The 12,541-nt window shown below is 61.0% G+C and overlaps 1 protein-coding gene across 2 annotated transcripts; it reads right to left on the minus strand.

Moving 5' to 3' along the window:
* CARNS1 (carnosine synthase 1) lies at nucleotides 1-10,007 on the minus strand. Of its 2 annotated transcripts, XM_025357977.1 has the most exons (10): nucleotides 9,928-10,007; nucleotides 9,492-9,518; nucleotides 8,017-8,287; nucleotides 7,178-7,267; nucleotides 6,455-6,942; nucleotides 6,042-6,216; nucleotides 5,865-5,950; nucleotides 4,877-5,108; nucleotides 4,492-4,772; nucleotides 1-2,217 (listed from the first exon to the last, which is right to left on the minus strand). In XM_025357977.1, the coding sequence occupies exons 2-10, from the start codon at nucleotides 9,492-9,494 to the stop codon at nucleotides 991-993; spliced, it is 2,853 nt and encodes a 950-aa protein (XP_025213762.1). In that variant the 5' UTR covers nucleotides 9,495-9,518; nucleotides 9,928-10,007; the 3' UTR covers nucleotides 1-990. The 2 variants fall into 2 exon arrangements, with proteins under 2 accessions (XP_025213762.1, XP_025213763.1); XM_025357978.1 differs by lacking the exon at nucleotides 9,492-9,518.
* Nucleotides 10,008-12,541: the final 2,534 nt, after the last annotated feature.

Raw genomic sequence — 12,541 nt, forward strand, 5'->3', positions numbered from 1 at the left:
TTCACTAGTACATAAGCCTTTATTTGGGGAGGGACGTTTGGGGAGCTGTCTCCAGTTCCTGTGCTGCACAGAGGCAGGAGTTCTTAAAGCATCTTCCCTGAATGAGGAAGAGAATGTAGACTCCTTTGCCAATGCTAGTTAGGTGTGCTGGAGGCCAAAGCACCAAAGCTTCGTGGAGAAGGTTTGTGATGCATAGGAGGGAGGCGTTCACATGTCTCAGGGCCACTCGTGAATGAGGGCAGGGAGGTGAGGGGGGCCTAGAAGCTGAATGGGCATGTAAGACTTGATCAAAACAGAAATCTGGACCCTGCATCATGTCCTGTGACCCACCCTCCACGGTGGTATAATGCTGGAGCAGTCATTTTTCCCCTCTCAGCCTGTTTCCTTTCATCGGGGGAACGCAGGCAGTAGTGTCTGCCCGGGGTGAGCGGAAAGAGGATTGCTTCTGTCCACAGTCCACCTGCCTCTACTGCTCAGGCCGAATGAGGCAGGTTGGATGCCGCCAAGTTTTTAGCAGGCTCTAGAGCTATCCTAGAATTTGGGTAAGAGAAAGACAAGGGTTCTAGTCTCAGGTTTTTCTAGGATTTGTCCAAGGCTTGGGGCCCAGCCAGGTCCTCTCCTCTTGTAGGTGGCAGGAAGAGAGTGAGACCTGGAGGGGTGGACAGGAGGGGCTGGGTTTGGGCTCACTCCCACCTGGGGAGCTGGCGACAGAGGGGGGTGTGTGTGTGCGGTCATTGTCACTTCTCCAAGTCTAGAATGCTGGGGAAGCTCTGGGCTGGACTGGGGCGTTTGGGAGGGCAAGAGGCCCTTGAGTCCAGGATGCCTTGGTGTCAAAATTGCCCTGCTGCTCTGAAACAGACCTAGGCGTTGCAGCAGGCCAGGCTGGGGCTGGGGCATGGCGATGTGGAGAGAGGCAGGAAGAGCTCCAGGGAGTAGAGGGTACCACAGTCAGTACTCCCAGCACTGCTTCCCTGCCCCCTGGCCCCAGTGCTATTTGAAGTGAGACAGGAAGTGAGCAACAGGGTAGCTGGGCCCGTCAATGCCCAGGCCCTGGCAGAGGCCCAGCAGGCGGAGGCGGGCCTCGGTGGGACTGGACCCGGCACAGGCCACACTGCAGTAGGGCTCCTCGTACTCCCCAGGCACCAGGGCCTCCTCCAGCAGATTGAGGCGTAGCAGGCCACGGTCGTGCAGGGCCTGCAGGGTCTCACGGCTGGCAGTGGAACTCAGGGCCTGCAGGTGCTGGGACACAAGGCACATGACGCCCACCAGGTGGCCACGAGCACGTGGGCGGGTGGGCAGGGCAGGACGCAGGCCGCAGGCCACCATAACAGCAGCCAGCAGCAGGTCCACGCCATAGAGCTCCAGGATCCAATCACGCAGGTAGAAGCCACCCATGCGGGGGTTGATCTCGATAAGCCGAGGCCCAGCCCCGGTCAGCTTGAGCTCCACATTGAAGACCCCATCGAGCAGCCCGCAGCCCAGGCAACAGCGGAAGGCTGCCTGCACCATCTGTGCTTCCTGCTCTGATGCCAGCCCGGTGGGCATGCAGGCCGCCGTCTCAGTGAAGCCAGGCAGCCTCGTAGGGCCATTGTCGGAGACAAAGGCAGCCAGCAGCCGCCCACCAAACAACACCAGGTCCACATCGTGCTCGGTGCCCTCCACAAACTCCATCAGCAGCATGGCATTGCCCCAGCCCAGCCCAATGCCCGGGTGGTCGGCCTCGCCCTGCAAGTCTCGGGTAATCCGGGAAAAGTGCTCATGGCACTGTGGCGCATCCTCTACCAGCCGCACGCCCACTGCACCTGCCCCGAACTCCAGCTTCATGACACCCGGCAGGGGTACCTGGTGCACGGCCCTCTCCACATCAGCCTTGCTCTCCAGTGGGCAGCAGGGCACAGCATGGAGGGAGGGCGCAGGCCAGGGTGGGCCATGGTGGCGCAACAGGTGCAGCTGGGTGAGGCTTTTCTTCTTGGCCAGGCGCATGGCAGCTGGGGGGCTGCAGGGCAGACCCAGCTCCTGGCAGAGCAGGGCTGTGAGCACCAGGCAGTCGTCCCAGTAGGAGAAGCAGCCATCTAGCTTTAGGCCGCGAGCCCGCACCAACTCTGCCAGCAGCCGTGCATTCTCCTCATCCCTCCGGTGCTCGGTCATGTCAAAGTGGATGAAGGTCTGTACCAACTGGGATGCAAAGTGGTTGGGGTCTGACTCCACGAGGTGCAGCTGCAGAAGCCACAGGGCAGGGCATATCCAGGTCAGCCAGTACTGGGTGCTAGGGGGATAGGATGGGGCCTAGGATGGCCCAGGTCTTCGGGGGATACGAGTGCACAAACACTAGGTGCTCAATAAATATGTGTTGAGGATTGACTGAATAAATGGAAGAGGCAGAAGTGCAACATCTAATACAGGCTGGAGGGGAGGGAAGGCATCCTAGACGAGGCAATGCCTAAGCTGGGAGCTGAAGAATAAGAGTCAGCCAGGTGGCTGCCGGAGGAAAAGGCATGATCTGGGTGGGAGGGGCTGCAGCACAGAGAGGAGGGTGTGAGAGAGCACGGCAGACTCTTTCCCACAGGCAGCCTCACTGGCCGGGGCTTGCAGAGAAACTACCAGGGCTGGTGCTGGGGACAAGTGGTTTGGTCATCATTCACCCCAAGTGCTCTGACATTGGGAGGAATCCAGTGGGGCCCCGTGCCCCTAAAGCTTACTGCCTGCTGGGGGAACCCAGGGCAGAGGCAGCCACTGAAGAGAGTGGGAGGGCGGCTCTCTGCAAAGTAACACAGCCTCAGCAGTGGCATGGCATTCCAAGTGGAGAAAACACTGAGCAAGGCAGGGAACACAGAGGTGGTGTCCCCAGGGGGTGCTGCACGGTGGGAGAGGGGAGAGGAAGCCATTGAACAGATAAGCCTGTTTGCTTATCTGTTCAATGGGGATAAGAATGTCTACTCGGCCGGGTGCGGTGGCTCACACCTGTAATCCCAGCACTTCGGGAGGCCAAAGCAGGAGGACTGCTTAAGCTCAGGAGTTCAAGACCACCCTGCACAACAGAGTGAGATACGGTCTCTACCAAACATTTTAAAAATTGGCCAGGCGCAGTGGCTCACACCTGTAATCCCAGCACTTCGGGAGGCCAAAGCAGGAGGATCGCTTAAGCTCAGGAGTTCAAGACCACCCTGCACAACAGAGTGAGATACGGTCTCTACTAAACATTTTAAAAATTGGCCGGGCGCAGTGGCTCACGCCTGTAATTCCAGCACTTTGGGAGGCCAAGGCAGGCGGATCACAAGGTCAGGAGATCGAGACCACGGTGAAACCCCATCTCTACTAAAAATACAAAAAATTAGCCAGGCGCGGTAGTGGGCGCCTGTAGTCCCAGCTACTCAGGAGGCTGAGGCAGGAGAATGGCGTGAACCCGGGAGGCGAAGCTTGCAGTGAGCCGAGATCGCGCCACTGCACTCCAGCCTGGGGGACACAGTGAGACTCTGTCTCAAAAAAAAAAAAAAAAAAAATTTAAAAATTAGCCGGGCAGGCTGGGCGCGGTGGCTCATGCTGAAATTAACCGGGCAGGCCGGGCGCGGTGCCTCACGCCTGTAATCCCAGATCTTTGGGAGGCCAAGGCGGGCAGATCACTTGAGGTCAGGAGTTCGAGACCAGCCTGGCTAACATGGTGAAACTCTGTCTCTACTAAAAATACAAAAATTAGCTGGGCATGGTGGCGCACGCCTGTAACCCTAGTTACTCAGGAGGCTGAGGCATGAGAATCACTTGAACCCAGGAGGCGAAGGTTGCAGTGAGCCAAGATTGTGCCATTCCACTCCAGCCTGGGAGACAGAGCGAGACTCGGTATTAAAAATAAAATAAAATAAAAAATAAAAAAAATTAGCGGGGCTGAGGTGGGAGGATCGCTTGAGCCCAGGAAGTCGAGGCTGCAGTGAGCTGTGATCGCACCACCGCACTCCAGTCTGGTCAACAGAGTGAGACCCTGTCTCAAAATAAAAGTCTACCTGCCTGGCTCGCTCTAGATTCTGTAATGTGAGGCCCTGCTATGAACTGGATTCAGGATCTGTATGCGGCTCCCCAGCACCCTCTGCGGGTCCTGTGTGCCAAGTGTCAGGAATTCAACCTCAAAGGGCCCGCCCTTTCCCCAGGACAGAGCCAGGCTCCTTAGCCTGGCATTCAAGGCCCCCGCTCTGGCGCTAACGCTGTCCCTCCTCCAGCCCATCTACTCGGGCTCCACTCCTCTTTCTGCGGAGGACTCCTTGCCTCTCCCCATGGCCTCTCACTCCAGGCAGGCACAGAACTAGCGGAGTCTCCTCACCCTCTCAGGACGGCGGACCCCGCCCCTACGCCCAGGCTTCCGTGTACCGGGCCAGGATGCCCCGCCCAAGCACCGCCCCTAGAGCGGGGGTCCCGCCCCAAGAGCGCCCCTTTGCTCCAGGCCCCGCCCCAGAGTCCCGCCTCCACCGCTCGGGCCAGGACCTGGGGCTCAGCCCCGCCCACCTGGAGCCCGTAGTCGCGCGCCGCTTCCCACACGAACTTCTTGCTGACGCCGCCCGCGCCGACCACCAGCAGCTGCTTGCCCTCCATGAGGCAGCGCGCCGAACGCCGTAGCATGGTCTCCACCAGCGGCGCGGCCGCCGCCTCGTCGGCTGCCGGCCCCAGCCGCGGCGCGGCCCACAGCCCCTCGAGCGCGCCACACGCCTCCAGGCACAGGCCGCCGTTCAGCTCCAGGGCCACGGGGGTCAGCATGCCGCCGGCCGCTGTCAGCGCGAAATCCACGCCTGCGCCCGGCGGGGAACGCGAGCTCAGCGCGGGCAGCCCCCGCCCTCCTGCCCCTGGCCCTCGGCTCCGGGCCCTGGCCCCCGTCCCGGCCGCCGTCACTCACCCAGGAAGTCCGTGTGCGCCCGGCGCCCGCCGCGCTGCTCGGCACTCAGGGCGGCCTCCAGAGCCAGCATGGCAGTCAGCGCGGCCTCGGCCGCCGCCTTAACGCGCTGCCGCACGGCCGCCACCTGCGCCTCCTCGCCCAGGCCGCACTGGGCCAGCGCCACCTCCAGCGTCCTCGGCAGGGAGTTGTGGTGCCGTAGAGGCCGGTCTCCGCGGCCCACGCCGCACACCACCTGGGCAGGGGGCGGCTCAGAGGGAGGCCCACACACTCCTGCCCCCCATGCACACCCCCACCCCCTTGTGCCAAGATTCAGACCAGACCCCTCACTGGACATTCAAGAAGCCCCGTCCTCCAGCATGTCTTAAATTGCACACGAGCTATACCTGCCACTCCCCATCTGGTCCCCACACCCCTCCAGGGATTCTACCCAGGCTTCCAGGCCCAGCTGGCGTCCCGCTCCAGGATGGCTCCTGCAGCCCTGAGGGCCTGGGCCACCCTGGTGTGCCCCGTCCTAGCATCTCCCCTCTCCCCTACCCCACTGGAGCTCCCTGAGGGCAGGGTCGAATCTCTCCCTCTCAGTGTAGCCTAGAGCTGGGTACCCAGTAGGGTCCCTAAAAGCCTTCCTGAACTCCCCAGCTTAGAGGCCCCTCCTGAAGGACTCCAGGCACTAGAGGTTTATCAGGAAGCCCTGGGTCAGCCTCTAGGTGGGCAAGACCCTCTGGAAAGACAGTTCAGCCCCCTGGGCCCTGGTACTACCCAGCGTGGGGCTGAGCACAGGGGCAGGGGCTCTCGGTGTGGGAGGGGTTCTGGAAGGGTCGCAGGAAAGTGAAGACGGGTCAGACCCAGTAGTTTCCCCAGAGGCAACTTCGATCCCTCTAAGGATTTTGTCCTCTCTGCCCAGAGATGGCTCAGGGGCCCTTGGCAAACCACTGGGACTGGACTGGGGTGTGGCAGGCAGGGTCACAACCTGGGCCTGGGCCACACTCACCTTGCTCAGCAGTGGCCTATCACCCTGTGTCCGACACACCACAGCACAGATTCGCACGGCCAGGCCAGGGCCAGGTGAAGGACCATCTGGGGAAAGACAAGGAGGTCTAAGGCCAGCACAGAGTGGCCAGAAGGCCACACCAAGCTCCTACCCCTGGCCAGCCCAGGTGACTCTCACCTGAGCAGGGCAGCTGGACAGGTGGGTACACAGCCTCCACCAGGACACTCTCCTCCTCCTCCAGCTTCTCCAGCAGTGCCAGCACTGTGTTCACCGCTGCACCCAGCTCTGCCCGTGGGTGCAGATGCAATGCCTGCCGCCCCCGCCAGCGCCAGCCACTGAGCTTCACAGCCACCTGCAGCAAGGAGGGGAAAGGGGCCTCCTGGACGCCACCGCAGGTACTGCAGGGTGGGGCGCTTCCACCACAGGAGCCGGTGAGTAAACTGAGGCAAAAGGGCAGGGGATTGCCCTAGAGATGGGGCAGTGGCAGGGCTAAGAGGTAGGGACACCTTCCCAGCCAGACTTGGTAGCCGTGCCTGGGTCCCATCCTGCTGGCATCTGTACAGACCTCAGGGTGGACAAGAGCCTGTTACCTGCAGGACATCACCCAGGGCCTCGGAGCGCAGAAAAGCCTCCACTTCCTCTTTCACCAGCGTCTCTTGGCCCTCTTTGCCACTCAGCTCCACCAGCCGTAGCCCTGGGCTGGAATCCCCTCCGCGCAGCAGCCCTGGCGGCTTGTAAGTGAATGCCAGGGTCGCTGGCACAGCCACACCACCCTGCTGGGCCAGCAACTGCCTTGTCAGCAGCCGGTCCTCCAGCAGCCGGGCCAGCTCAGCCGAAGCTCCTGTGGGGCAGGTCAGGTCACGGGCGAGCTCTGCTGCCTCTCGGCCCCGGCTGGGCCCCAGACCCAGGCCTGCCAGAAAGTAGGTGGCACGGCGTGGGGGGACAAAATCATCCAGGAATGTCAGGCCCCCAGGGTGGAAGCTCACAGCCTTGAGGACCAGCAGGGCTGCCTCACCCGGCTGCCCAGGTGCTGGCACCTTCATCAACCAAGCAGGGGACAGGCAAAGGAGCATGTTTCCTGTGGGCAAAGAAGGCAAGTGGCTGGCCAGGGAAGGCTTGATGGCCCATGCCCGGGCCCCTGGGTAGCGGAGTGGGGGCAGCTGATCCCAGAACCCAACCCCACTCGGCATGGCAGCTGCTCCAGTGGAATGCAGGCAGTTGCCAGGGTTGGCGGGTATTTTGGGATGTAGCTGGGCCAGGGCAGGGCTGCCCTTTCTGTAGAAGGGGATGGGGAAACTTGAGCACACACTCACCCGGGCTCTGGACCCCACCCTCCAGCAGCACAGGCAGAAAGGTGCTGGGGGAGCCCAGAACGCACAAGGTCACCTCCGCCCCAGGACAGCCTCGGGAAAGAGAACATGGCCCAGCTCACCAGGGGCGCCCTTGTTGTCTCTCTGCCCACCTTCCACCACCTCCATACCCATGGCCTCACCCTGGGCCCCCAGAGTTTTCCCAGGAATCGGACGAGACAGGGGACAGACAGGGAGTGGACGTGCCCACCAGTCCTGCCCTGTGAGACGGGCTCGCCCTTTCTGCAGTTGTTCCAGAAGTGCTGCAGGCTGGGTGACTGGAGACCTGGGTTCTAGCCTGAGCTCTGACTTTCTGTGTGACCTCGGAGGAGTCAGTGTTCCTCCGAGCCTGTTTCCCAGTTTGTACAATGGGACCGAGTCTGTGATTCTCAGGTATTCTACCTGCGAACCCTCTGTCCACACAAAATCTGTATATACAACAGGCGTGGGAGGGGCAGAAGGGGAGGAGTCTGGGGGGTCTCAGCTGCTGAGCTGCCTCTGCCGCAGCTCCCAAGACCTTTCTCTAGAAGCTTCAGTGCCACACAACAGTTTCCCAATCCCAGGGCTGGGTCTTTTTGGGGAGGGGGTGAGGGCAGAGAGCCCAATCCTTGACCTCACTGGTGCCAGATGCCCTTGCAAACAATGTTTGCCTACCCTAGGCCAACTAGCTGTGCCTTTCCTGCCTTCAGACCGAACCAGAGCCTGGGGGAAGGGGCTGACCTTGACATGGACGAGGAAGCAGACTGGGCTGGGGGCCCCTCCCTGCCCCCAGGGGTGCCCCCCTCCAGGGAGCCCTTGGGCACCTGTGCGGGGCGCCTGGCTGCGGTCCTGGGTCTCCGGAAGGCCAGCTTGCTGCAGACAGCTCTGCAGGAGGCTGTAGTAGTAGACAGTCCAGGCCCGGGCCTCGGTCCCCTCGGGGGATCCCTTGCAGTCCAGGACCACGTCCTGGCGCCAGGAGCCAGGGAAGCAGCCTGTGGGCGGCAGGCCAGAGCCCCCTCCCCAGGGGCCCTCATCCTCCAGGTCCTTGGAGCCCAGTGGGCAATCCCACTCGGGACCAGATGGATCCAGGGAGAGCTGAGAGGGCAGAAGTGGTGGATCTTGGGCAGGATGGGCCAGTGGTCACATTAAGTCACCCAAGGGTGTAAGCCCCCCACTCTCCCAGCCTGGGCTGTGTTCAGGGCTGACACCGTCCCGGGGACTAGGAGAGGAAAGGCCTGTGTTGGGGGTGAAGGCGCATTAATGGGAACGCGATGGTGGGAGTGCTTTGTAAACTGTCTGTGTGGTGCCCCTGGAGGAATGGCAGGAAGCAGTGTCCTGCTGACCAGCACCCCCCGTGCCCCCACGCTGGGCTCCGCCTTAGCTTGTTTCACAGCAGCAGAGGTTTCTGTTTGTTTTGTTCATGGAGGCAACCCCAGCACCTAAACCGTGCCTAGCACACAGCCACTGCTCAGTAAATGTTTGTTGACCGAAGAGCAGGTGAATGAACGAACCCAGCCATCACTCTGGGGTGGCTTATTTCTCTCTCATGACCCAGCATGGAGTGTGCTGGCACCTAAATGTGATTCCCTGTCATCCCCACGTAGGCCTTGAAGCCCTACTGTGTGCCCAGCCCTGGGCTAGACATTAGGAGGGGGAGGGCTGGGACCCCTCTTTGCAGATATTTTGAGTCATGGAAATGCTTTCTTTGGATGAAACCTAATGTCCCTCCCCTCTCTGAGGCTGGCGCACCCCATATGGGGGCTGCTGGGAGGCTCTGTGTGAATGGAATTCTTGTTCTTTGCAGTCCCCAGGCCTGAACAGGCCTGCCTGCTGGGTCTGTCCTCCAGGGGACAGGCTCAGCCACCTTGAGCAAGTTATGAGGTCTCTTTGGGCCTTGTTGCCTGGTGCCTGCCCTGTCCCATCCCCTGGGGGCTGATGAGGCTGGGACGAAGAGAATCTCTTGGTTGTTGGGAGATGGTGTGCTGTGGGCCAGATGGCAGAGGACTAGGCCTCACACCTGGGCTTGAATCCCAGTTTGCCAGGGCCAGAGCCTCTGTGCCCTCTCGTAGAAGGTGAGCTCCCTGAGGGGCCGTGGAATGAATGACTGTCACAGGGCACTAAGAGTGCCCACCTCCCAGGACGCAGCTACAGGGTGGGGGTGGGGGAGCTGGTCGTGGGTCTAAGCTCTCTGCATGGGGCAACCCCCAGGCTTAGGTCCTGGGTGCTGCCTGCTGTCCTCTGGGCCCTCTCTCTGCCCAGGGACTTGGGCCTTGTGGGGGAGGGACGGCAGGAGACTCACCATCTCGTGGGTGGAGTGGCTGAAAGACTGATGGCAGAGACAGAGGGACAGAGAGACGAAGGAGTCAGGGCATCCAGGTCCCTGCCTGGCCTTCCAGCCCCTAGACTTTGGGAGTGGAGAGGTGGCCAACACCTGTCCCTGCAGAGAAAGGCCAAGACCGCCCCACCCCCACCCCGAAGATGGGGAGGGATTTCTGCTGCCCAGACCGAGTGGCTCCTGCCCCAACGCGCTCACAGGTCCTTCCTGCCCTAGGGTCCCGGCTCGGCTCTGCCCCTCCAGTGCGGGGGGAGTGGGGGGCGCCAGGTCCCGGGGGTGGGGAGCGTAGCGTCGAGGGTCCCGCCGCGGAGCGCGGGCGCGCGGGGTTCTCGTCCCCGCGACTCCTGCCCCGGCCGCCCCCCTCCCTGGCTCTCCCGGGGCGGGGCCGGAGCCTGGGTACCTGGCGGCGGTAGCGGCTGGGCGGGCGTGGTGGGCGGACTCGGACCGGGCGGGATGCAGCGGCGACGGCGGTGGCAGTGGCACAGCGCCGGGCCCAAGCGGCGCCGCTTTATATAGAAACGCCCGGGGCATGCCCAGTGCCCGGCGGGGGCGGCGCGGGGCGGACGGACCGACAGGGACCGATAGGGACCCGCCAGGAACGTGCCTGCCCCACCCGCCACGAAAACGTCCCAGACCTGGGGGCGTGGGGCAGGACACGAACCCGGCAGGAGGAGGGCACGGAGCAGGCAAGGAGAGACGGAGGTCTTCAGAGACACAGAGGAAGTCCCGACAGAGGGCCAGGTGCAGATGGACAGGGACTGTCGTCGGGGGTCACAGACTTAGGGCTGTGAAGAAAGAGGAAGGCCACCGTGGAGAAGAGATGGAAAGGAGGGGCGGGGAGAGCCGGAGCGGGCAGAGACTGGTACAAGGGCCCGCCCTTAGGGGTGGTGTGCCCGGGAGAGCAGCCTGGGGCACACAGCCCTGAGCTCTACCTTTGGATAGAGGCCGGAGCTCCCAGCCCTGCAGCTTTCTGTCCCAGGCGCTGGCGCTCTGCCCTATTGCATGTTCTCCCAGAGAGGCCCTCCTGGGCCAGGGTCTCTGCACATCTGTGCAGCTTGCTCCTCACTTCTGGGCCCAGTGGACTTGCACACAGGGGCCAGGATGTCTATAAGATCCAGTCTCTTCTGGTGTGGTGGCTGCCTATAATCCCAGAACTTTGGGAGCCTGTGGCAGGAGGATTGCTTGAACCCAGGAGTTTGCAACCAGCCTGGGCAGCATAGCAAAAAAAAAAAAAAAATTTTAAAACTAGCTGGTTGAGGTGGTGTGGGCCTGTAATAATCCCAGCTACTTGGGAGGCTGAGGTGGGAAGATCACCTGAGCCCCAGGGGTCGAGACCACAGTGAGTCCTGGTTGTGCCACTGCACTCCAGCCTGGCAATACAGTGAGACCCTATCTCTATCTCTCTCTTTTTTTTTGTTTTTGTTTTTGTGAGACAGAGTTTCACTGTGTCGCCCAGGCTGGAGTGCAGTGGCGTGATCTCAGCTCACTGCAACCTCCACCTCCCAGGCTCGAGTGATTCTCCTACCTCAGCCTCCAGAGTAGCTGGGATTACAAGCACAAGCCACCATGCCTGGCTAACTTTTGTGTGTTTAGTAGAGACCGGGTTTCGCCATGTTGGCCAGGCTTGTCTTGAACTCCTGACTTCAGGTGCTCCGCCTGCCTCGGCCTCCCAATGTCCTGAGAATACAGGTATGAGCCACTGTGCCCAGCCGAGACCCTATCTCTTTTTTTGACCCTATCCCTTTTTTTTTTTTTAGACAGAGTCTTGTTTTGTCACCAGGCTGGAGTGCAGTGGCACGATCTTGGCTCACTGCAACCTCCGCCTCCCCGGGTCCAGTGATTCTTCTGCCTCAGCCCCCCAAGTAGCTGGGACTACAGGTGCGAGCCACCACACCCAGCTACTTTTTTTTTGTCGGGGGGAGGAGTTTCGCTCTTGTTGCCCAGGCTGGAGTAGCTGGGATTACAGGCATGCGCCACCATACCCGGCTAATTTTGTATTTTTAGTAGAGACGGGGTTTCTCCATGTTGGTCAGGCTGGTCTCGAACTCCCGACCTCAGGTGATCCGCCTGCCTCAGCCTCCCAAAGCATTAGGATTACAGGCATGAGCCACTGTGCCCAGTCCACCCAGCTAATTTTTGTATTTTTAGTGGAGGCGGGGTTTCATCATGTTGGCCAGGATGGTCTCAATCTCCTGACCTCGTGATCTGCTCGCCTCAGCCTCCCAAAGTGCCGGGATTACAGGTGTGAGCCACTGTGCCCGGCCCCCCATCTCTTTAAAAAGAAAAAAGAAAAGAAAGAAAGGAAAAGAAATCTGCTCTGTTCATCAACACCCACCTAGGTCGACTTCACACCCGGAGTTGAAGCTACAATCTCCCCAAGACACACATACTCACACCCAAGTGCACCCACCCAAACAACCACAGAAGCTACCCCAAGAGACCTGGGTCACAGCCACAATTCACCCACAGAAGCACAACCAAAGATTCACACCCTCTCCCGGAGTGTGTCCTACCAGTGGGTTTCAATCCTAGCTCTGGCTGTGGGACCTGGGCCCTTCCCCTTCGTGATCTGAAGCTCAGTTTCCGCAGCCTAGAATGGGGCTGCTTCCCCTCTCCCAGGCAGGGCAGCCCATGGCTCTGATTCCTCCCCTTCACAGTCCCTAGTCGTTCCCTTTCCCTACCTGTCTCAGAGCTGGACACATTGAGCCCTGGCTGTCCTTGAGAGCCTCCTGGCCTGGGGGAGAGCACTGAGGGGCCCACACACATCAGGGACAGAGATGACAGCTGTTGGACCCTTTCTGCAACATAAACAGGGCAGTCTGTGCAGATACATCCCTGTCTACCACTGGAGGGGTTGGCAGAGAGCGGAAATGGCTTCTCCAGGGTGCCTAGCCCAGCCCACATTCCCCACACAACTTCCAGGCCCACATGCAGCCCTCCCAGCAGCTGGCCCAGGCTCCAGGAATGAGGTACAGCCACCTCAGGAGACCCAATCCCTTGCTGCCTGGGTGGCC

Source organism: Theropithecus gelada, chromosome 14, assembly GCF_003255815.1.
Source record: "Theropithecus gelada isolate Dixy chromosome 14, Tgel_1.0, whole genome shotgun sequence".
NCBI lineage: Eukaryota > Metazoa > Chordata > Mammalia > Primates > Cercopithecidae > Theropithecus > Theropithecus gelada.